The sequence below is a fragment of the Ranitomeya imitator genome, chromosome 4 (assembly GCF_032444005.1).
Source record: "Ranitomeya imitator isolate aRanImi1 chromosome 4, aRanImi1.pri, whole genome shotgun sequence".
Classification (NCBI taxonomy): domain Eukaryota; kingdom Metazoa; phylum Chordata; class Amphibia; order Anura; family Dendrobatidae; genus Ranitomeya; species Ranitomeya imitator.
Window position 1 is genome coordinate 364,091,854 of NC_091285.1, and position 25,738 is coordinate 364,117,591.

Here is a 25,738-nt window from a genome sequence, read left to right on the forward strand (position 1 = left end):
TGGTGAGGATGAAGAAGTTGGATCATATTATATTGGAAAAGATAAAAATACTAAATGGAACAAGAAGCCATTCCAGAAAAAACGTAGGGAACCTTTAAACATTATTACTCACCTTCCTGCAGTAATAGGAACTGCACGTAATGCAAAAACTGCAGTTGAATGCTGGAACAGTATATTTACAGATGACATTCTGGACTCTATTGTCACATATACCAACCAATATATAGACATTATAAAGGACAAGTACATCTGCAACAGAACCATCAAGCCCACAGATGAAATAGAACTGCGTGCTTTTTTTGGATTACTGTACCTTGCAGGAGCTTATAGGGCAAATAGACAAAGTTTGGAGGAACTTTGGGGTAAAGATGGGGATGGAGTTGAAAAATTTAGCCTTGTTATGTCCATAAACAGATTCAAGATTCTAATTCGTTGCCTTCGGTTTGACGACAGAACTACCAGAACCGAACGCAAAACACATGACCGACTTGCTCCAATTCGTGATATATTTCAAAGATTTGTTGTAAACTGTAAACAAAGTTATTACCCTGGAGAGAATCTCACTATTGAAGAAATGCTCCCTGGTTTTCGTGGTAGATGTGCCTTTCGTCAATATATTCCATCAAAGCCAAACAAATATGGAATAAAAATTTATGCCCTTGTTGACGCCAGTAAGACCTACACTTACAACCTGGAAATTTATGCAGGAAAACAACCAGAAGGTCCTTACTGTGTGAGCAACAAACCCATTGATGTTGTAAAAAGACTGGCTGAACCCTTATTTGGATCGGGTCGCAATATTACAGCTGACAATTGGTTTACAAGTTGTGATCTGATTGATTATCTGAAAATTCAGAAGCTGTCATATGTGGGAACTGTAAGAAAAAACAAAAGGGAATTGCCGCCACAGTTTGTAAGTGTGAAAGAGAGACAACAGTACAGCAGTATGTTTGCATTCCATAATGGAAAGGCTTTAGTTTCCTATGTACCACATGCCAAAAAAATCGTACTTCTTCTATCAACACTTCATGATGATGCTGCCATCGATCCTGGGACTGGGGCAGAAAAAAAACCGGAGATAATTACATTTTACAATGCCACCAAAGGGGGTGTGGATACAGCAGATCAGATGTGCTCCACTTTCAACGTCAGCAGAAACATCAAACGCTGGCCAATGGTCATATTGTTTGCTATGTTGAATTTGGGTGGTATAAATTCACAAGTAATTTATCTTGAAAACAAGCTTGAACCACTCCGTAGACGATTGTATCTGAAAAAATTGGCCCGTGAACTAGTACTTGGAGAGCTACGCAGGAGAAGCGTGAAAACAATCGGTATCCCCTCTCGCCTTCAAGTTCAGCTCAAAAGGTTCCGCCCAGAAGATGATGGTGAAAAGTCACCATCTGCACCACCTCACAAAAGAAGGAGATGCACCACCTGCCAAACGGAAAGCGGAACCAGAAGGCTTTCAAATTATGAATGTCTCAAATGTCATAAAGCAATTTGCCTGACACATGCAAAAATGGTGTGTAATTCTTGCTATTTGCTCTGCAAGTGTGACTTTTCTGGGGAAACCTCAGCATCTACTTCTGATTGAATATGTTTTTAATAGTACTTAAGGTACCTTAAAATTAAGTTTGTGTTCAAAAATTTTCTTTGTACATTTTTTTGAGAGAGTCGAACTGGGGACTATTTGGCGGGAGTTTTGAAAAGTTTGTATTTCATAGTTATTAGTTTTATGTTAAGTAAATGTTTTTTTTTGCAACTGATTATGTGTAGTCTCTTTTATTACATCCCTATGAAGGTCACTGATCACTTTTAGAGCACTGAAATTGCAAACATTAGATATTATAGGTATTTTTCCAGCAGGCGCCTGACAGACACATTGTATGTGAACTCGTTAGTCCGAATATTGTATGTGACGGAGGGTTAAGTTAAGGATGCCAACAATTTTGTCCAGCCCATTTTGGGGGTTTTGTGTGAAATGATGTCCAATTTTATCTTTTTTTTTTTCCCCTGTTTTTGTGTTATAATACACACAAAGGACATAAACGTGTATAACAAAGATGTAACTGCAATAATTTTCTGGGAGAAAAACTTCATTTTCTGGAGCTATTTCAAGGGTACTGTCATGGTTTTACCCCTCAGTGTGTCTGGGATACAGGTTTTGATAGCTCAGCCATCCTGTCTGGTACAGGGGCGTGCCGAGCTGTCAGTGTGTTGATTGATAGCTCAACTATCCAAGCTGAGACTGGATGCGCTGGCTGTCTCCAAATATTCATTATCCCAGGTTATTGCCATACCTGAGCTGTTTCTCCCAGACCTCTGTTAAACGTACATTTAGCGAAGTGTGGTTTGTTCCTCTGTGCCTTGCGTTCTGTATGTTGTTCTTTCATTACCTGATCTTGGACCTCGTTCTGACCATCTGTCTGTTTAATCCATACTGCTCTGATCCACTATCCTGGTATTCTGAACACTGAACGTTACCGGACTATGCCTTTGTCTCTTCCTTCTGTTTGATGTACCCTCCTGGCTTCTGACCTCTGGACTCCTTGACTATTCTGACTCACAGCTTGGCCATGATAAATGACTAGGGTCACAGTTGCCAACCTTTTCAGCCATGACTGTATACATCACATAGACACTAAGGCTGCTTTATATACATCACAAAGGAGACACTGAGGCTGCTGTATGTATACATCACAGGAGACACTGGGGCTGCTGTATGTATACATCACAGGAGACACTGAGGCTGCTGTATGTATACATCGCACAGGAGACACTGGGGCTGCTGTATGTATACATCACACAGGAGACACTGGGGCTGCTGTATGTATACATCACAGGAGACACTGGGGCTGCTGTATGTATACATCACACAGGAGACACTGAGGCTGCTGTATGTAAACATCGCACAGGAGACACTGGGGCTGCTGTATGTATACATCACAAAGGAGACACTGGGGCTGCTGTATGTATACAACACACAGGAGACACTGAGGCTGCTGTATGTATACAACACACAGGAGACACTGAGGCTGCTGTATGTATACATCACAGGAGACACTGGGGCTGCTGTATGTATACATCACACAGGAGACACTGGGGCTGCTGTATGTATACAACACACAGGAGACACTGAGGCTGCTGTATGTATACAACACACAGGAGACACTGAGGCTGCTGTATGTATACATCACAAAGGAGACACTGGGGCTGCTGTATGTATACAACACACAGGAGACACTGAGGCTGCTGTATGTATACAACACACAGGAGACACTGAGGCTGCTGTATGTATACATCACAGGAGACACTGGGGCTACTCTATGTATACATCGCACAGGAGACACTGAGGCTGCTGTATGTATACAACACACAGGAGACACTGAGGCAGCTGTATGTATACATCACACAGGAGACACTGGGGCTGCTGTATGTATACATCACAGGAGACACTGGGGCTACTCTATGTATACATCACACAGGAGACACTGGGGCTGCTGTATGTATACATCACAGGAGACACTGGGGCTACTCTATGTATACATCACACAGGAGACACTGGGGCTGCTGTATGTATACATCACAGGAGACACTGAGGCTGCTGTATGTATACATCGCACAGGAGACACTGGGGCTGCTGTATGTATACATCACAGGAGACACTGAGGCTGCTGCATGTATACATCACACAGGAGACATTGGGGCTGCTGTATGTATACATCACACAGTATACACTGAGGCTGCTGTATGTATACATCACACAGGAGACACTGAGGCTGCTGTATGTATACATCGCACAGGAGACACTGGGGCTGCTGTATGTATACAACACACAGGAGACACTGGGGCTGCTGTATGTATACATCACAGGAGACACTGAGGCTGCTGTATGTATACAACACACAGGAGACACTGGGGCTGCTGTATGTATACATCACAGGAGACACTGGGGCTGCTGTATGTATACATCACACAGGAGACATTGGGGCTGCTGTATGTATACATCACAGGAGACACTGAGGCTGCTGTATGTATACATCACACAGGAGACATTGGGGCTGCTGTATGTATACATCACACAGTAGACACGGGCTGCTGTATGTATACAACACACAGGAGACACTGAGGCTGCTGTATGTATACATCACAGGAGACACTGGGGCTACTCTATGTATACATCACACAGGAGACATTGGGGCTGCTGTATGTATACATCGCACAGGAGACACTGGGGCTGCTGTATGTATACATCACAAAGGAGACACTGGGGCTGCTGTATGTATACATCACACAGGAGACACTGAGGCTGCTGTATGTATACATCACAGGAGACACTGGGGCTACTCTATGTATACATCACACAGGAGACATTGGGGCTGCTGTATGTATACATCGCACAGGAGACACTGGGGCTGCTGTATGTATACAACACACAGGAAACACTGGGGCTGCTGTATGTATACATCACAGGAGACACTGGGGCTGCTGTATGTATACATCACACAGGAGACACTGGGGCTGCTGTATGTATACATCACAGGAGACACTGGGGCTGCTGTATGTATACAACACACAGGAGACACTGGGGCTGCTGTATGTATACATCACAGGAGACACAGGCTGCTGTATGTATACATCGCACAGGAGACACTGGGGCTGCTGTATGTGTACATCACAGGAGACACCGAAGCTGCTGTATGTATACATCTCACAGGAGACATTGGGGCTGCTGTATGTATACTTCACAGGAGACACTGAGGCTGCTGTATGTATACATCGCACAGGAGACACTGGGGCTGCTGTATGTATACATCACAGGAGACACTGAGGCTGCTGTATGTATACATCACACAGGAGACATTGGGACTGCTGTATGTATACATCACAAAGGAGACACTGGGGCTGCTGTATGTATACATCACAGGAGACACTGAGGCTGCTGTATGTATACATCACACAGGAGACACTGGGGCTGCTGTATGTATACATCACACAGGAGACACTGAGGCTGCTGTATGTATACATCGCACAGGAGACACTGGGGCTGCTGTATGTATACAACACACAGGAGACACTGGGGCTGCTGTATGTATACATCACAGGAGACACTGAGGCTGCTGTATGTATACAACACACAGGAGACACTGGGGCTGCTGTATGTATACATCACAGGAGACACTGGGGCTGCTGTATGTATACATCACACAGGAGACACTGGGGCTGCTGTATGTATACATCACAGGAGACACTGAGGCTGCTGTATGTATACATCACACAGGAGACACTGGGGCTGCTGTATGTATACATCACACAGGAGACACTGGGGCTGCTGTATGTGTACATCACAGGAGACACCGAAGCTGCTGTATGTATACATCGCACAGGAGACACTGGGGCTGCTGTATGTATACATCACAGGAGACACTGAGGCTGCTGTATGTATACATCACAGGAGACATTGGGGCTGCTGTATGTATACATCACACAGTAGACACGGGCTGCTGTATGTATATGTATCGCTGTATGTATATGTATCACGTTTAAAAAAAAAAAAGTGTGATTACTTCTGTCTGGCTGTTGTGATGCCATTTTCTTGGTATCCACCTATGATAGGCTCTATGTGAATACTAATGATGGCAGAGCATTTTATCATCAAGACCACTATTTGACTGTCCTATCCCCTGATGATTCCCTTTTGGGATGAATCACGTAGGGAGGTGGTCCTGAACAGGAATGGTCTATGGAGTCATGTAATGATTCGTTGGATTTCTGACTAACCGAATAGGAGGTGCATCCTTTATGTGGCATCTTCATCATCTGTTGAGATTGTTCCATACTATATCATTATGTACCCCCTTTTTTTCTTTTGCAAGCATATTATGGGTGATCATCAGTGGTACTGATCTGCTTCACGTATTTGAGCAAAAGTATATTGGTACGGACAGTAGCATCAATATCTGTTTAGATTTGAGCACTTGGTTTCTCTGCTGAGCCTGAATACTAGTTGAATAAGTGCCTTGGAATTAAAGAGTACCAATCTGTCTGAAGCACTATCATTTGTTCTCTTGATTAATAATCAGTCTATTGTCTGATTAACTGTTGGTTAACGTACATGTTTGTCTATATATGTTGTCTTGTCATTTTAATAGATATATTAAATGTTATGTTTTAGGTCCCCCTTTTTGCTATTTATCTAAATAATTTGTGGGTACCCCCCTTTTTTTTCTAAAGCTTGGTTGGTTTTCAACCCCTTGCTGATTTCTATCTTTCCTTAGTATTGCATAGGTGATGGAATTAATGCTTGAGCAGGTGATGAAATTATCACCTGCACAATACTTGGGATATCCTGTAAACTTGACCTGTTGGTGGGTCTTGAGGACTGGAGTTGAGAAACACTGCTTTGGACCAATCTGTCTGTTTCCATTGGCTGTATTCTTTGGCAAAATCAAGTCTGACCTTCTGGTTCTTTGCAGAGATGAAAGGTTTCTTGACTGAAGCCTGTGCATTAAACCCTACTGGTCTTGGCCATCGCACCACAGTTTTTAACTTACTTTGACCCCATATTCGTTTCGTGCAAAATCTGTGCAGAACTTTTTTAAAGACATCTGATACTGACTTTTTCTTAAGGTACCTTCACACTAAACGACGCTGCAGCGATCCAGACAACGATCCGGATTGCTGCAGCGTCGCTGTTTGGTCGCTGGAGAGCTGTCACACAGACCGCTCTCCAGCGACCAACGATGCCGGTAACCAGGGTAAACATCGGGTTACTAAGCGCAGGGCCGCGCTTAGTAACCCGATGTTTACCCTGGATACCATCCTAAAAGTAAAAAAAACAAACGCTTCATACTTACTTTCCGCTGTCTGTCCCTGGCGCTGTGCTTCTCAGCTCTGGCTGTGAGCACAGCGGCCGGAAAGCAGAGCGGTGACGTCACCGCTGTGCTTTCCGGCCGCTGTGCTCACAGTGAGTGCAGGAAAGCACAGCGCCGAGGGACAGACAGCGGTAGGTAAGTATGTAGTGGTAGTTTTTTTAACTTTTAGGATGGTATCCAGGGTAAACATCGGGTTACTAAGCGCGGCCCTGCGCTTAGTAACCCGATGTTTACCCTGGTTACCAGCGAAGACATCGCTGAATCGGTGTCACACACGCCGATTCAGCGATGTCAGCGGGAGAGCCAGCGACCAAATAAAGTTCTGGCCCTCTAGCCCCGACCAGCGACATCACAGCAGGATTCTGATCGCTGCTGCATGTCAAACTAAACGATATCGCTAGCCAGGACGCTGCAACGTCACGGATCGCTAGCGATATCGTTTAGTGTGAAGGTACCTTTAATGTGATCAACTTTGGAGGAAGTTTTCCGCTGGCGTCCACTTCTAGGTTTGTCAGCAGTTCCATAATCTTCTTTTTCTTTCTTTATTATATGTAATACTTGTCTCTGAGAGCACTTACATTCCATAACTACCTCTTTTTGGCTTTTGCCTCACTTCACTCTGAGAATAATATGCTTCCTGACATCCGGTGATATATTTGGCTTTGTCTTTGCCATGTTTTAACCGGAAAAAAACAAACGCAACAATTTAGTCAAAATTCGACTACCCATGACAAAATGTGCAAAACATTTGGCTCAGTTAATGTTGAACACTAACACATAAAGGGATATAACCATGTCAAACACAATTTCCATCCTTATAGCTGACAGCCATTTGCTTCCGATTTACTAAAATCACCAGGAAAATGAGATCACAACCACCAGACAGAAGTAATCACACTTTAAAAAAAAAAAAAATGCAAAACGTTTGGTTGCTACTGTAGGAGACACTGGGGCTGCTGTATACACATCACATAAGATCCACTGGGGCTGCTATATACACATCACATAGGATCCACTGGGGCATACACATGACATGAGATGCTGGAGCTGCAGCCTTCAGCGGGATGTGAGCTCAGAACACGCTAACAAAGTACGACCTAATTCTGGCATGGACCAGCATCAGGACTTAATCGCTAATTGCATGCCCTGCAGTGTTCTGTAGTGAATATATGCTTCCTGTGTAAAGAGGAATTAAAGAGCCGGTAAAATGGGACCATCGACCCGAGCACTGCAGTCCCTGGGAATGTTCCTGGGGGCTGGAGAAAAGGATATCGGCCTGCGGGCCAGAAGTTCGCCACCCTTGCTTTAAGGGGACAGAAAATCAAATGCTTGTGTGAACTTAGCCTTATTTTTATCTGTATTTCTATTGGTACCATTAATGGGTGACTTAAAAGGATTGGTCACTACTTTTTTTTTTTTTTTTTGATGGCCTATTTTTAAGGTGGCAACCCCTTTTAAGGATATGTGCACACGTCAGGATTATTTCCTGACAAAATCCTGAGAATTCTGCCAGAAATCCGCGTCTTTTTTCGTACGGAATTTGCGCGTTTTTTGCGCAGATTTTTTTGCGGAATTTTTGCTGATTTTTTTTTTTTTTTTTCCTGAATGACCTTTTTGATAGCAAATCCGCAAAAAATCCGGAAAAAGAATGAGCATGTCTGGATTTTTTGCGGGATGCGTTTTTTTTGCGGAAAAAAACGCTAACATCTGCACAAAAAATGTGGAATGCATTCTAAATGATAGGATGCATAATGTTAGCGTTTTTTACCGGATTTATAGCGTTTTTATGGCGAAAATCCGCAAAAAAAATGCTAAAAATCCTGACGTGTGCACATACCCTAAAGGTTCTCAAAATTTGATTATTATTTTATTGAAATTTGTGTGATACACATTACTTTTTTAATAGAGAGTTAAAAAAAAACCCCTGCTAAGCCTGACTGATTTGTATCTTCTGTGCTCATGGAGTTAAATTGGAAACAACTGTTTTGTAGGATGAAACCTTAAGTGTAATGTCTGCCCCTCAGGCGTGTTGAACTTTCTTGCTATTTTTTAGATTGTACAATGTTCTCTTTCCTCATAACAGTGTGTTAGCAGCGTTGTAGAACAGTGATCCGTTCTATAATGATACCGTTCCTCCTGTGAAAACCTGAAGCGTTCCGATTAAAGTTCTCAGCTTGGAAAATGTGCCTTTTGGCATCTACAGCCCGTGGTTTTCTGTAGGTAATGATGATCTAATGGAGGCTCTGAGCTGTAGGTGGACTATATAACGGCCATCATAATGGTTTATTTATGTGGCTCATGTTGCTGTAAAATTAACCTTCATTACATTCCGTATGTTATGTTGTAGCGCTTTTATTTTATTATACCCTTTACACAATGAGAAGTTTAGCTTTGTTACCTTAGAAGGGTTGTCTGAGCAAAATACAACTCGGCCCAGGGGACTGGATATGTAAAAAAATAACAAACTCCACCATATTCCCATACTGACACCTACTTGGATCCAGCACAGGCTTTATAGAGACGGGAAGCGGTAATTTCGGTATTCCCCCAACTACTTGACCGCTGCAGGTGACTAGAGCAGTGCTGTCATTGGTTGTTTTATGATGATGCGCTGGTCACTAGGGTTAGGGATTGTCCAAATTGAGGTCACCGAGGCGTGGTTGCATGACCAAGTATCTCACATTTTTACATGTATCACAATACTGGAATTCATGCATCCATTAATCGCAGCACTAATGGACATTCAATAGCTGTATGGTTGTATCTTTGCCACTATATTTGTGTACCTGTACATTAATTTAATACTGAAATTATGCTGGCTATTGTATTTTTTTGTGAAGCGATGGTCAAAATATCCTGACCAGTGGGGCCAACAAAACCACCGGTGGATCTTTGACTTAACTACTTGTCTGTATGTAGACAACAAAGCAGCCTGTGCTGGATGCAGATGGGTGCCGGTAGGTGATTTTGGTTCAAGTTTATTATTTTACATATTTTTCATGTTGTCACTGACTTTTACCCCAACCACTTCAAAAAAAGATGTATAAAGCAGAACTCGACTTTCAGGTGACTATTCAACATAAAGTATTGTGTGTGTACATGAGGAATAATAACATTTCCCCTCTGCAGACTCTCTCTCTTAAAGGGAGTCTGCCAGCACAAAGTTATTGTCCAACTAATTATAGGTACTTGGTGCACCCTTTGCGTGGCTAAACAGTTCACGCCTATGTTTTTCTCGCTATCTCTGACTTTTTGGCGGTGTACCGAGCGCCTGCACTTGATTTGAACAATCACGCTGCGTTGTTGGTCTCTCTTTAATGTGCAGTTGACAGTGAGCTGTTGGGAGAAGACTAGCTGCTATAATCTCTCCCATCTACCAATACCCAGATAGATTCTCGCTCTCTATTCCGTAGTTGGCAGCACACCAACCGAAGCTGCAAAATCATGGAGGAACTTATTCAGCAGTCGTGATCAGTGTAGATGTGACTCCAGCTCTAGGTTCAGGCAAAAGACTTGTTAAAAATATCTGTACTTTCTTTCAATGTCTCCCTCTGCTTGATTTACTACTCTGCTCCTCACTCCTCTTCCACCTTCCTCTCATAAGAGTTGAACCTGACACCTCACTGTTCTGGCACACAATTTTTAGCAAGTTGGGTATGTACCCTATATATTTTTTCCCATAGAGTGGATGGTGTGTTCATGAGGTAGAAGTGACTGATACCTGGAGAAAGAAGCATATTTATTTGATAACACAATACAAATTTTGTAATATCCGCTTGTACTTTTGAGTTATGCAAAGTCTGTAAAAGTACAGTCCTCTTTTTACTTTCTAATGTGCTTTTTTTTTTTTTTTTTTTTTGAAGATTGGAGCCTATGACCAGCAAATATGGGAGAAATCCGTGGAACAAAGGGAAATCAAGGTAATTTTGCTGGCTCTTATTTCAACAGTCACTGTTCTCTTTTAATATACTAAAAAAAAAGTCTTTGATATGTAGAGTGAAAAAACCCTATTAAACCCCCAAATAGGGCCCACTGTACCTTTATTATCGTAATATTCATAAATATTTGTGCCCTTATTTATTTTTTCTACAATACAAATAAGCGATCGAGAAAGATAAAGTACAAAGGATTTCATCAACATGAGTCATGCTAAAAAACATATACGGTAATGAAAATAACTTGACACTAAATATATACTCTATTTAATCCAAATCATGTACACTCAAAAAAAATAAAATATATATATATATATATATATATATATATACATATATATATATATATATATATATATATATATACACACATATATAGATACATACATACACCGTATAAACGGAATCTGTCAGTAGGGTCAACTTTCTTAAACAGTCTACATGGACTTGCAGGTCTTAGAAAGTTGAATATAATGATCTCTTAATGTCTGCAATCCAATGTGTTATTCCTGAGAATTCTTGAGTTTTTAAAAAATATGAAATGAGTTAAGAACTACAGGGCAGACACTGATCTCCCTGAGATTCCGTCTCCAGAGCTTATTTTAAGTGAAAGGGGTCGTTACCAGTGTGAGGAATGTAATGACTGCAGAGCTGTGTGATCAGTGAGGAGAGGAGGGCGTGTTCTTTTCTCCCCTGCATAATACTGCCAGCTTTTGATTGGTCCACATCATGCAGGAGAAGTACACATCTATTGTGGCTGTAGAGCTGAGTGGCCAATTTAACCTGCTCAGACTGATGGAGGGTCCTCTTTAAAGCTAGTTTTAGTGTTCACACAACAAACAGTACCTGTAGTTTTTTACTTTTATATTTGCTTAGTTATATAATATAATTTATCAGTATAAACAGTGCAGTGTTAGAACCTGATAATTTGCTGGATAAGAGTTGCCCCTCTTAGGTAACATGGTCATGTTTAACCATGTCAAGTAGTCATAGCCTTTACCATGAAATGTGTAACCCAAGATGATTCATTATTTATGGTATTTTTTATGATTGTATACAGTTCATTAGAATGGTAAGTAGTACAGACCTGCATAGTGTGAATTGTGTGCTGTTTAACTGGAAATGATTTGGTACCATATCACTATTACAGTACTACCCAGATGCCATGATAACTGCCATCCTGATATTGTATTTCTGTGTTTCTAACACTTTCTGCAGTTTGTTCTTTGAAAATGTGTGGAAACCTATGGGAATGAATTTAAAGGATACCTGTCAGGACCTCCCTTTTTGTGTAAAACCTGTCTAAAAAAAAAATAAATAAATAAAGGTGTCTGTCCCTGTTTCATGTCCCCCCAGTTCAGACAGCACAGATCTCCTGATTGGTTCCCTTTAAGAATTCTCGCTGTGTTTGGATAATTGCATGTTATACTTCAGTAACATTTAATAATCAAGCAAAACCTTGCCAGATTTCTTATTTAAAGCTACTGTGAAATGTCTAGGTTAGAGGTCACCAACCTATGTTTAAAGTGGTTGTTAGGTGGTAACATACTGCTTGTTGGGTGTCTGACCACTCGAACCTGCACTGAGTGGCAGTATGAGGAATTTTGATCCCAACAGAGCACTTTTCCCCCGTTCCAAAATGGAGTGGCAGGTTTGATGCCGAGCTGATGCACCATTCATTTTCTGTAGGACTGGACTTAGAGAGGTGATAGACCTTGCACACTGCTGGTCCAATCTAACGGGTTAAAAGTTCCTTGTTCTGCCGACCGATGTGGATCCTAGTGATCAGACCCCCACCTATCAATAAGGTATTACCTATCCTGTTGAAGAGTACTAAATTATTTTCCGGGGACAACCCCATTAAATCTTGACTTGAGATATTGAGGACACCACTGATCAGAATATCTGATTCTGGAAGTCCCAATGCTTCATTAGCAGCACTGCCTTGAGTACTGGCCTCCATTCATGGCTGATCTATGGTACTGGCCTCCTATTCTGGTTCCTGACACATAGGATACCTCTGATCTAAGTCTTACTTGGTTACATATGAGCTTTGCTTTGGACCTACTAACTGTAGTTACCATGCACATTACAAGCCAATAGATTTGTTGGATACAGCATGGCTTTTCCTCCACAATGCATGACGTTTATAGAGACTTTGACGATTTCTGATATGTAAATCTGTTCTCACCCAGGTATATACATTACACATGTAAATGTCAGCAATGCGTTTAATGTTAATTTCCGCTAATAAAATTTTAAGTTTCCTTTTTATACTGTTGAATAGTATATTCAGTATGTCAAATTTACGTATGACCTCCACCTTGGTCTCAGTCCTAGGGGAAATATTAAAAATGTTCTGATCTGTGTATGCTGACTGCAGTGGTGTGCATCATCGGTTTAGTACAGTTTGGGGTTACAGAGGTTTAAGAATGAATTTGCGAAAGTATGAATATATTAAAATCTTGGATGTTACCTGCCAGGGTATGTAAATGTAATGTACTATTTATGACCGTTTTCTGCTAATAGAAACTCTAGATGCCTTTAGTGTATTTGCATACACTTTGGTTTCCTTGTGGTTTTTTAAATATTTATTTATGACTAAAGGTGATCAAGTATAAATGAATAAAAACATTTTGGCCACAATCCCTTTGAAACGCTTTTCTGTTTGATTGGCCCTTCTGTGCAGTGTGGTACTCCACTCTTCGGGAGGCACATGTTCGAGTTCATCCTATAATTTCTGTTTTTTGGAATATAATGCCTGAGCTATAGAATGGTACAAGTCCTGTATAGTAGAAGAACCAATCTGTCGTAATTCTCTTGTAATTGGGGTCAGTGGAAATCTGCCAACAACTCCTGGGTACTGGGCTAGGTACTGTAAATGGGCAACATCTGATTAACCAGTGGCTGTTTGGCCCTTTGGCTCTTTCCATGTAGCTCGCTTGCTGGCTCCCGATTTTACCATTGAGCTAGGAGAGCCAAATTACTTAAAAGGGGGTTTGTATCTTCAATCTTTAAAAGCTCACTGGTTATCGGGACCTTGGATGCCAGAGAATGTTGTGCTCCTGAAGATTGAAATATAAGACCAGCGGCATAGTTGCACCGCTGATTCAAATTGTGATCTCCCCTAGGCTGCTAGCAGAGGCAGCTTTGACTCTGCTGCAATGGTAGAAGCGTAAGGGGTCAAAGGATGGTAGAAGCGCAAGGGGTATGAGGCTGGCAGAAGCATATGGGGTCAGAGGCTGGTAGAAGCATATGGGGTCAGAGGCTGGTAGAAGCGTAAGGGGTCAGAGGCTGGTAGAAGCGTAAGGGGTCAGAGGCTGGTAGAAGCGTAAGGGGTCAGAGGCTGGTAGAAGCGTAAGGGGTCAGAGGCTGGTAGAAGCGTAAGGGGTCAGAGGCTGGTAGAAGCGTAAGGGGTCAGAGGCTGGTAGAAGCGTAAGGGGTCAGAGGCTGGTAGAAGCGTAAGGGGTCAGAGGCTGGTAGAAGCGTAAGGGGTCAGAGGCTGGTAGAAGCGTAAGGGGTCAGAGGCTGGTAGAAGCGTAAGGGGTCAGAGGCTGGTAGAAGCGTAAGGGGTCAGAGGCTGGTAGAAGCGTAAGGGGTCAGAGGCTGGTAGAAGCGTAAGGGGTCAGAGGCTGGTAGAAGCGTAAGGGGTATGAGGCTGCTAGGAGCCAGTGATCCAATCATCTTCAGTGCAGCACATGCAGGATCTAATGCTTAGAGCCTGCGAGTGGTGCGTATATTTTACCTTGGTTACCGGCTACTCTGAGACTTTAAAGAGAACCGATTACTTGGACAAAACATTATTAATCTGCAAATACGGGGTTAATCTGATAGTTAAGTGTTCTGAACTTGCCAGGTGCCCACACTTGGAGCCCTTCTGCCGGGAGGAAATTAACTTTATGCCTCCCACTAGTGTTTGGCACAAAGTCACAGGGGTGGTGCCGGCGTGGGTTCAGTCACCATTCAGTGTAACTGCGCCTCCAGCACTGACTGCAGCTCAGCATTAGGGCCTGCTGTCAGTCAGTGCTGGGGGCGCAGCTACAGCGGCTGCTCTCTATACATAGTGACTGAACCTACGCAGGCACCACTCCTGTGTCTTACACCTGAACGTTGCCATGAGGAATAAAGTTAATTTCCTCCTGGCAGAGGGGGGTATAAGAGCGGGCGCCGGGTAGGTTCAGAACGCCGTTATCCTGCAGATTAACCACACATCTGTAGGTTAATATTGTTTTTCACGTGACAGGTTCCCTTTAAAGTGGCTGGTAACCTAGGCAACGAGCTGTACAGTGTAGAATTTTAATTTTCTCTTTGTACTTGAGAACTGAGGATTTTTGATATGCGGTAAATTGCAGAATTGTTTTTTTTTTTTTTTTTATAAAGCTCTTTGTAATTTTAACAAAGAACCTGGTGCAACAGCTTTACAAAATAAACCAAAACATTTCTAGAAGTGATATTATTTTTGTGTAGTGCTCCATTTGCAATGTACATTGGGTAGATAGTAGTGATGCTATTTTGCATACTGCCTGATTAGTTTCCAAATGATCACTCCAGATATTCCTGTCTTGTCAAATAACTTGCGCTCTTACTCCCCAAATCCTGTTCTCAATGTGTGTACCAAAAGTCTGTCTCTTTATGGTGAGATTATATTCTGAGATTCACATCGCGGGTGTCAGAGGACTGCATGGAAAAACTGACTTCTGTCCAGAATGTGGGTTGCGTGATACTTAGCAGAACTAAAACAGAAAGAATAATCCATTAATAAAAAAGTTTGTTAGTAAATTAACGTCTCCACTATTTATATGTACAATACAAACGGACCATACAAAACAGTGTCTCAACACTTGCAGAAATATATTAGAAAGTGACAAACAGCGTGTACAAGGTTAAGAAACGTGTGAGTTATCTCAAGATCTTCGTATCGCTTTATGGTGCCCTTATACATTAGAAATAAGGAGTTGTACTAAGTATATATTGTCCCTTATATATAATATAGGGGATGACCTATTGATCACTGGCTGTCTTCCTGTTGGGAGCTCTCCGATCCTCAGAATGGGACTGATACGTTAAATACTGGCTTTGTCCCCCATTTCACCTGGACTGACCGAATATGTTGCATGTGTCGGACCCTCCCAACTCCTCAAACAGATGATCTTGAGGGACGGAAGGATGTGGCTATTTGAATTTCAATGCCCGGTCCTTGTATTTCCAGGGGTGACTAGTCGCGATCCTTGTCTGGCAGTAGCTCGCTCCACTCTTACTATGTAAAACACAAGCAGGGCTGACCAGGGCTGTGGAGTCGGTAAGCCAAACCTCTGACTCCTCAATCTCCATGACTCCAACTCCACCAAAATGGGCTCCGACTCCACAGCTCTGGGTCTGACTGAGACAATCGTGGGGAGGGGGCGTCCTGCAGAAATCTACCTGATGTGTATGGCCAGCTGACACACACATCTTAGTTACTACAGGTCCAAATATTTGTCACACTAGATGGAAATGGCTGAATTTGTTTTTGTCTCTTTGCTTGTGCAGGGTTTAAGAAACAAGCCAAAGAAAACCGGGCACGTTAAACCAGACCTCATTGATGTGGATCTCGTGAGAGGTAAAGTATTTAACTGTGATTAGGAGTCTCCTTCTGCAGTGCGATTGTGTTACTATTAGCGGCTCCAATTACCATAAGATCACAATGGAAAATGAAGATGTCAGGCAAGTGCAAGGTAATAGCAGGCTGTCCCAAGCTGTCAGGTGCATGGTGCCCTAGGCCTGCGAAGTTTGTCCGTTGCCTGGAGGTGCTATCAATTTTACAATACTGCCTGTCATAATTTGTCATCTCCATAAATACCCTGAGTGAATGCAGGGTCTTCAGAAATGGCCGCGGTACACTGTGAACACTCAATACTCACATGAGATTACAAAGTCATCTAAATTCTTATTTGGTAAAAATCTCCAAATGATTGAGTCGATGCACACAATGTGCTTTTTGTTACTGTTCGCAGCATATAATTGCATAGCTGACATAGAAAGCATAGCATACCATTGAGTAATTCTAAGCTTGGATTTTCCCAGGCACAGAAAGATATGCAGTTAGTCTTATACGTACACACTTCTATATAGCTGTACCCATTATTGCATTGTTGACATGATATACCATAGGTTACTATGATTGTTATAATGAACTTGTCATTAGGTGAAGACTTCACTTCATTCAGTTCATATGTAGGATAGACTTAATAGTTCAGTACGAAAATATTTTTTTTATTGACTTTTTTGTTTTTATTTATGAATGTTTCTCATTAATGCATTAATTGTATAACTTCAATAAGAACTATAATTATTAAAGGTTATTCCCAAAATCACAATGTGATCTCCCATAAAGAATAAATTGTGTGCCAATACAGCCCATTTTAAAATTTGCACTGATTTGCAGCCCGATCTAATAAAACATTAAAACATTGTTGTAGCTCGGGTTACAGAGTTATGGTGAAGATCCCACTGATATCAGCTGCACCTAATGACCCTGTCTGATTCATATAAACAGATGAACCCGTGACCCTGTCAAATAAAATGTCCTCCAGACTCTCTTACAGCATCCCCATTGCCCTGACTATGCTATGCTTGGCTCTGCTATGCATACAGGGGAGAGCATGATCATACGCTGAAGATCCCCATGAACCACCAAAGAAATGTGGAGTTTGTAAATAGTAATGCATATTAGTCATAGTGGGTCACAGTCATTACATTGAACACTATTAATGGTAACATCATCTGTAGAAATAATTGCTCATGTTGAGATCTATATCAGAAAGCTCACTTTAGAGCATGGGGAGGGACCCGCAGCACTGAGAAGAAGCAGTGTGTTGCTGGGAAATGTAGTTTTATGAGATAAGAATAGGATCTCCCAACCAGATCTGGGGAGGTTGAATTCACTGAGGTGCAGAAAGAAATGAAAACCGTCACAAGGCTACAATAAAGAAACCTTAATGTTGGATTTTTACAGCCTATTAACAGTAGCCATGGAGATATCTTACTTTGCCAAAAATATTGTCATTTTTGGAATAATCTTTTTAATTATACTATTTTTATTTTTTCAAACTAGGTTCTGCCTTTGCAAAAGCAAAGCCAGAAAGTCCATGGACATCCCTTACAAGAAAAGGAATAGTTCGAGTTGTATTCTTTCCATTTTTCTTCAGATGGTGGCTTCAAGTAACATCGAAGGTCATTTTCTCCTGGCTGCTTCTACTCTATCTCCTACAAGGTTGGTGTAATGAAGCATTGAGAGAGTCTGTATACTTGATTTACTTTGCTCTGCTCAGGGCTTGTACACTTGGCCTAGTTGACTTGATAGAGAAAACCTTCAACGTGTCCTTGTGCTTTTAGTATTGTATGCCCACGTCACATTGGAATGCATTATTAATGTACCAAGGTACTGGGCTGAGCTTTCCAGCAGCATTCATTGTGGTCAACAGGTAATTATGTAGACAGTGACTGACACCTTTGATTCCATTGTTTAGTTGTGATTGCATGTGAAGGTTTTAGCAAGCAAATATGATGGTTTTTTTCCTGTTTTTTTTAAACATATTCACATCATTTATGAAAACTAAATGTTGAGTAGCATGTAATTTGCAAGTATTGTAACTGCTGCAGCCAGTCACTGAGCTCAGCATCTCATGATGTCTATATCCGCTTCAGGGGATTGGCTGCAGTGGTTAAAGGGAACCTGTCACCCCCAAAATCGAAGGTGAGCTAAGCCCACCGGCATCAGGGGCTAAGAATGCTGTAGATAAGCCCCGATGTAACCTGAAAGATGAGAAAAAAAGGTTAGATTATACTCACCTTGGCGGGCACTCCGATCCGATGGGCGTCACGGTCCGGGGCCTCCTATCTTCATAGGATGACGTCCTCTTCTTGTCTTCATGCTGCGGTTCCGGCGCAGGCGTACTTTGTCTGTCCTGTTGAGGGCAGAGCAAAGTACTGCAGTGCGCAGGCGCTGGGCCTCTCTGACCTTTCCCGGCGCCTGCGCACTGCAGTACTTTGCTCTGCCCTCAACAGGACAGACAAAGTACGCCTACGCCTGCGCCGGAGCCGCAGAGTGAAGACAAGAAGAGGACGTCATCTGATGAAGCTGGGAGGCGCCGGGCCAAGACTGCGACACGCATCGGACTGGACCGCAGCGGGACCGCCCCTGGGTGAGTATAATCTAACCTCTTTTTCTCATCTTTCAGGATAAATCTGGGCTTATCTATAGCATTCCAGAATGCTGTAGATAAGCCCCTGATGCCGGTGGGCTTAGCTCATCTTCGATTTTGGGGGTGACAGGTTCCCTTTAAGTGCTAGATCATGGTAATGGAAATACAGCTTTTTTTCATTTGGTGAAAACCTTTTCAAGATGGAAAACTCCTTTAATCAATGTGATGTATTGATTTTCAAACGTATCCCAATTAATCAGATTGCATGGACTTGGTAATACAAATATTTCTCATCAGCTTTTTGTCTTGTGGCTTCAATCGTGGGTTTGTAGCTAGAAAACAACCAATGCACCAGACACTCATAGTTGAGCCTGTTACGTGTCTTCTGTATAAGTCATGGGTACCCCTTCTGTTGCCAGCCTTTATAGAAATGTAGGCGCTTACTCATCCCAAATATTCTGCGCTCCGATACAAATGAATAGAGCTCATTTAGATGCTCAGGAACATCTCTGCGCAGTCTGTCGCTGTACCGTGTAGCAACAATTTACACAGCTCTCCCTTGTGGTTCGCAGGAAACATATGTTATTGGTTTTACAACTGCTTGGCTTTTTTATGCTCTGAACAGCTTTTGTGTAGGCAGTGGAAACAATATTGCTTTGTGGGAAAAGAACTGTAACAAGATAGAAATCTACATCTCCCAATGGACAAGTTTTTGTATTAAAAAATAATCAAACAATCCTACAAGAGAAAAAAAACATCCATTATGGAAGCTTCACAAGAAGAAACTGACTTTATGAATAGATTTAACTTAGACAACAGTCAACATATTGTCACTATACCAGATAATAAAACACTCAAGACCAATGCTATAATAAACATAACAAACTTCTTGTTTGTCAGTAAAGGTTTTTTTTCTGATTCTTGAAATAGTGTTTTCATTGCATAGTGAAATGCAATTCACATTTGTTTTGCACTTTAATGTGTATCAAATCATTATTTTCAAGAAATGTATGGTCGTTGCATGGTATCCTTCATTGTTTACTTAAAGATTAAATGGACTGTCCATCCTTGGGGTAGAAGTCTGCAGTCACTGCGCTGTGAGGAATCAGCTCTGTCTGCGCTGGGAGCATCAGGCTCGTGACCGCAAGTATGCGATTTGCATATATGCAGTCACATGTCAACTAGACATGCGTGGCGTCGTTCAATGCAACTGTATTGAGCTAGGCTGGATACATCTAGTTGGAATGTGGCCGTAAATATGCAAATTGCAGACTTGTAATGGCTGGGTTACCCCTATATAATCTGTTGGATATACGGCGGTAGGGTTTGTTACAGTTCAGCAATCAATGCTGTGCCTTGTATGTTGGGCACCAGGGTCATCAGTGATTGAAAGCAGATCTGTCAACAGATCTCTTAAAGGGAATCTGTCATCTGGTTTATGCTGTCCAAGCTGTGGGCAACATCAATCAGAGCTAGGCTTCGCAATTGTAGCCAGTTATTAATTTCTCTCAAACACTTTGTTTCATAGACTATATAGAAGATCTGGCCTAGTCTCATTTCTGGTTGTGCTCCTCAGCTGTCTTTTCCCCACAATGCCACATGTGATTTACTGGTTGCTCTTTATGCACACATGAAAGAGAAACAGATTTAATTGCCTGGAGCGGTGATAAGAAGAGCCCAGCTGGTGGTGGCACTGGGTTAGTCTCCTCTCTGGTCATGGTTTTCTGCTGACTTCTCCCTGGCCATGGCCCCCACCTGGCTTCTCCCTGGCCGTTCCCCCCCACCTGGCTTCTCCCTGGCCGTGGCCCCCACCTGGCTTCTCCCTGGCTGTTCCCCCCACCTGGCTTCTCCCTGGCCGTGGCCCCCACCTGGCTTCTCCCTGGCCGTGGCCCCCACCTGGCTTCTCCCTGGCCGTTCCCCCCACCTGGCTTCTCCCTGGCCGTGGCCCCCACCTGGCTTCTCCCTGGCCGTGGCCCCCACCTGGCTTCTCCCTGGCCATGGCCCCCACCTGGCTTCTCCCTGGCCATGGCCCCCACCTGGCTTCTCCCTGGCCATGGCCCCCACCTGGCTTCTCCCTGGCCATGGCCCCCACCTGGCTTCTCCCTGGCCATGGCCCCCACCTGGCTTCTTCCTGGCCATGGCCCCACCTGGCTTCTTCCTGGCCATGGCCCCCACCTGGCTTCTCCCTGGCCATGGCCCCCACCTGGCTTCTCCCTGGCCATGGCCCCCACCTGGCCTCTCCCTGGCCATGGCCCCCACCTGGCCTCTCCCTGGCCATGGCCCCCACCTGGCTTCTTCCTGGCCATGGCCCCCACCTGGCTTCTCCTTGCATTGCTGCAGGTGATTGACAGGTCTCTCCTAATGTAAACACAATGGAAAAACTGATCAATCACCTGGAAAATTAATTTAAAGAGCCAGCCGGTGGTGTCTAGTCTGGCTATGGTCTCCGGCTGGAGTTCAAGCTATATTTTATCTGAAACAGAGCACTTCAGTGAAACATGTAAGTGGCTGTAATTGTGCAGCCAGGCTCTTATTCATGCTGTCTGTGGTTTGAGCTGCAGGACTTGAGATGATGGGTTCCCTTTAAACACGATGAGGATGGTGTACATAACTTAAAATACCTTGTCAGAATGACTAAATAATCCTTTATGAAAGGTTCCCTGCTTAAAATTAAAATGAACATTTTAGGAGTCCAATTACAGTTTAATTATGCAGTTATTTTTACAGATTTTCTAAGGAATACACCAGCCTCTTCAGGTCTAATTAAGATTATGCGCAGTTCTTATAATAAAATCTAGTGGCAGATCTGCTTGAAAGATCCCATACAGGGTCAAAAAAGGGGGTTTTCAGAGATAAAAGCAATAAAAAAATCTAAAACCTCATATTGATGCTGAAGATACGTTGCCTCCATTCATTTCATGATGCAGACCGCTTGTAGCTTACGCCTCCCTATTGTCCTGGCTTGCCCTGTGCTCAGCTCCTGCTAGTCTGCCATGGATCTAGCCACAGCAACTGTCCCCAAACCTCCAAAGCATGGTAAAAGAAAGCTTTTCAAGTCCTGTGGGTCAATCTACGCATGCGGGTAATCTGCCACCACTGCACGTGCTCATTCACAGGAGCGAAAAATCCCTGAATGACACTCGCTCGTGGCAGCCAATATACTGGGAATCTAGCTGAGCCTGTAATACAGGACAGCAAAGGGACAAGAGCCTGAATGAAGGAATGGCCAAGCAGGGGCTTTTCTGACGACTACACATTAGATCGCTGCTTATTATTTGGCCTATAGCCATTGCTCCATACACAGTAAATCAATAAGAAAAATATGAATGGCACTGAGAAAAAACGCTCTTAGTACTCGCTGTTAAAGGGTGAATAAACTCTGAATCACGGACACCTTCCAGAAACCTTCACCTTGCTGGAGGTGCTTGCTGTGAAAGTGCATGAAAAGTCCAAAGAAACAAGAAAAACAGCAGCAGCACGCCAAATATTGGTGAAAAAACAACCTTAGTCCTTTATTGCATAATAAAATCATGGACAAGGTATTGCGGGTAAACAAGTGCAGATTGTGCAGGCAAATGAAACAGGACGCCGGCCGTTTCGCGCAATAAGCGCTCCATACACAGTAGCACTTGTTTTGCCATCATTAGTCTAATGTGTATGGGGATCACAGGAAAGGTAAGCGGCATGCGGTGTCCCCTCGGCATACGGCACTCGATTCTTCAGCCCTCTAAGGGGCGCTCATTCCGCCATTGTGCATGGTACAACGTCCGCACCATGATGCCGTCATCTCCTCATACAACTGCATGTTAGTGCACAGCAGATCCGCACATATCTTCAATTGTTTTTTGCATTTAAAATATTCAAATTAAATTGGATCAAAACAGCGGGGAACCGGATTGGTATCCTACATTCTACTAGCCCTTATTTTACCCACTGGTTCAGGTGAGCTGGCTTCATCCCATGCCTGGCCTTACACTTACAGATAATGCAGCTGACATTAATACCTTGTATTGCTGTTTTTCCATTTTTCATTTTTCCTGATGGCTTTTTTAGTGTATTCAATAAATGGAATGGAGTCATGGCTATTAGCCTCTTATACCTGGATGTCTGTATTCCGGTTTTCCCCACACGTTCTGCTTCAGATTCAGCTGAAAAGGCGTTACAATGACAATAAACTCCTCCGTTAGCTCGGCAGACTATTGATTCCGAGGCCTATGGTGACCTGTGCTACGGTAAATGAGAGCACATGAAATCATTTCTGGTGCAGTCAAGTATCTAGTGTGGATGACCTTTTTGCCTGCGCCCGCCCGGGTAGCTTTTATTTGCATTCCCTTGCTGATATTTGTTTCCATGGCAACTTACAGTATTTTTAGCTTGCACATATGATTTATATTTATGGAGGTTACAATTCTAAAAGCCGCTTTGATAACCGTGTCAGGACTAAAATTATTTTATTTTTTACACACAGAATAATTTATTCACACATGATCACAAGATTTCCGAATCTAGCTCCTCATTAATACAGAAATGAAGAGATCTCATTGGAGACCCATGACCTAAGGGCACCAGGATTGTTCCTGAAACCTTGTATGTTTTGTTTCAGTGCGCTGCAAGCATTTTGTAATGTGGATGGTTTCATTAAACTAATTGTTTTTACCAATTTTCTCTTTTGCAGCTTACGTTTATTAGAACACACTGCAAGCTGCTCAGTTCTGATCAGTCCTTGCAGAGAATCTGTCGACCAGGTTTTTGCTATATAAGCTGAGAGCAGCATAAGATAGGGCAATTGAGCCTTATTCCAGATATGTATCACTTACTGGGCTGCTTGATGTAATTTCATAGGAATACCTGTTTTGTCTGGTTGTAGTAGAGCCAGGTGTACGCCATGTTTAACCCCATCCACACTCCTGACTGGCAGAAGCGTACACTGCATTGTGTGCAAGCTGCTTCTCAGTGATGGGGGTGGGGTTACATTGAAGAGCCTGACTGCTGCTCATGTGAGCTGTAGTCCTGACACTGTTAAAGGGAACCTGTCACCATGAAAATGCAGCCCAATCTGTGGACGCACCATGTTATAGAGCAGGGGAAGTTGAGTAGATTAATGATAGAGCTGTGTGAAAAAGATTGTCTAACCTGTGATTTAATCATTCATTAAGATTGAGATCAGTGACCGCTATCGCTGCATGCATACAGAGAAAGCTGTAAGTCACTGATTGGGACCGCCCATTGGACTCAAAATTCCATAAAGAGCAGAGGATGAAATCTTTTCTCGCAAAACTGTATATCAATCTGCTTTGCTCCCCCTGGTCTGTAACATTCATGGTGACAGGCTCCCTTTAATCTGCTGAAAAAAAACCCACTGTTTGCATTGGAACTACAACACACGTGCCACATCCCTGAAATCGGCCTCTCGTGTACTATGTTATGCTACTCTCAGATTAAATAGCCTGCTGACGGATTCCCTTTAAGGGATTGTCTGAGTTGTGGTCATATATCTGTTAAACCTCAATCTTGCTTATTGGCCGCAAATTCTGCCAGGATACATACTAGATGGATCTAAAATGACCTTGCAGCCATTAACAGTCACTAAGAAGAACTGCCAGTCCGCGTCTCTGCCGCCTGTGAGACCATACTCTGACTACCCTGTTAATGGCTGCAATGTTTTGCAGTTACACCTCACGCTGGCACAGTTTGCCGCCGCTTATTAACCCCTGGTGGGTGAGCTCTATGGCTGCACCTTAGTGGGTCTATGATGTTTCTAATGGATTCTCTAAATATGGAGCTTTCGACACCACTATGAGCAGGGCCTTCAGCTCCCCCGAGACCAAGAGAAGGAAAAAGATCATGTCCATAAAAATGGGAGCACCTCAGACCAAAATCAAAAAATACAAAATTCTTTATTGATCAGTATAACTGAATACCACACACAAAAAAACAGAATTAAAAACATTTAAAAATACAGCACCAAGAAACACAGCAGTCATATCCTAATATAGGGAAAATGACAACCCACAGCCTTCAGCTCCCCGTTCTCCAGGTGTTCTCGGCCTTGTTGGCCATCATGACACTTGGTGAGACCTCTCCATCTTTATGTGAAATGTACATTCTCTGTAATTGTTGGGGTTGTCATCTCGTGTATGTTTTTAGCACTTAGTATATGTTCTGCTTCTGTTTTTCAGTTGCCTCAGTAGTATTATTCACCATATCACCAGGGCCTCACTGTGTCCCACTTACTGAAGTTATCGGACCAATATGGCTAATGTTGTTACTTGGAACAGTTCATTGTCAGATCGTATCAACGCGAACGGTTAAATCGCCTCCAGTCATAGGTGGAAAAAGAAGAAGGTAAAGGGGGGGCATACTCGGCACATTCCTAAAGTGTGCGTTCTTCAAGCATGAAGTGTTTTTATGACTAATGAACTTTAGTGTGGCACCTGTCCCTTTTAACCCTTTGGATGCTATATGGATGGAAGCATCAGTGGGTGAAAACTAGCAGTAGAGCTTTTGGAAATGTGAATGTGATGCAAATGTCAAAAATATATTTCTGATTATGAATGGCCAAGCCAAATGACGCTGGGCTAGGGTATTCAAAGGGTTAAATGTGGGTTCATGGTTTCTTTTTCCAAATAAGTGTGCTGAATTCATTGTGGTAACTGACTAGAAATGCAAAGCAAAATCCGTTTACCAATGTGAGTAATGAGATGTAATACGCAGTATCAGTTTTATTGAGCAGGGTATGGCT

At 42.9% G+C, this 25,738-nt stretch overlaps 1 protein-coding gene across 2 annotated transcripts in view; it reads left to right on the top strand.

Annotated features, from left to right (window-relative positions):
• PHTF2 (putative homeodomain transcription factor 2) overlaps positions 1-25,738 on the top strand; it is a 184,113-nt gene that overhangs the window by 102,370 nt on the left and 56,005 nt on the right. For both annotated transcript variants that reach the window (XM_069765133.1, XM_069765135.1), the window contains 4 exons: positions 10,742-10,798; positions 16,343-16,412; positions 17,907-18,065; positions 25,176-25,341. In XM_069765133.1, the coding sequence (XP_069621234.1) occupies positions 10,742-10,798; positions 16,343-16,412; positions 17,907-18,065; positions 25,176-25,341 (452 nt within the window). The remainder of the gene's footprint in view (positions 1-10,741; positions 10,799-16,342; positions 16,413-17,906; positions 18,066-25,175; positions 25,342-25,738) is intronic.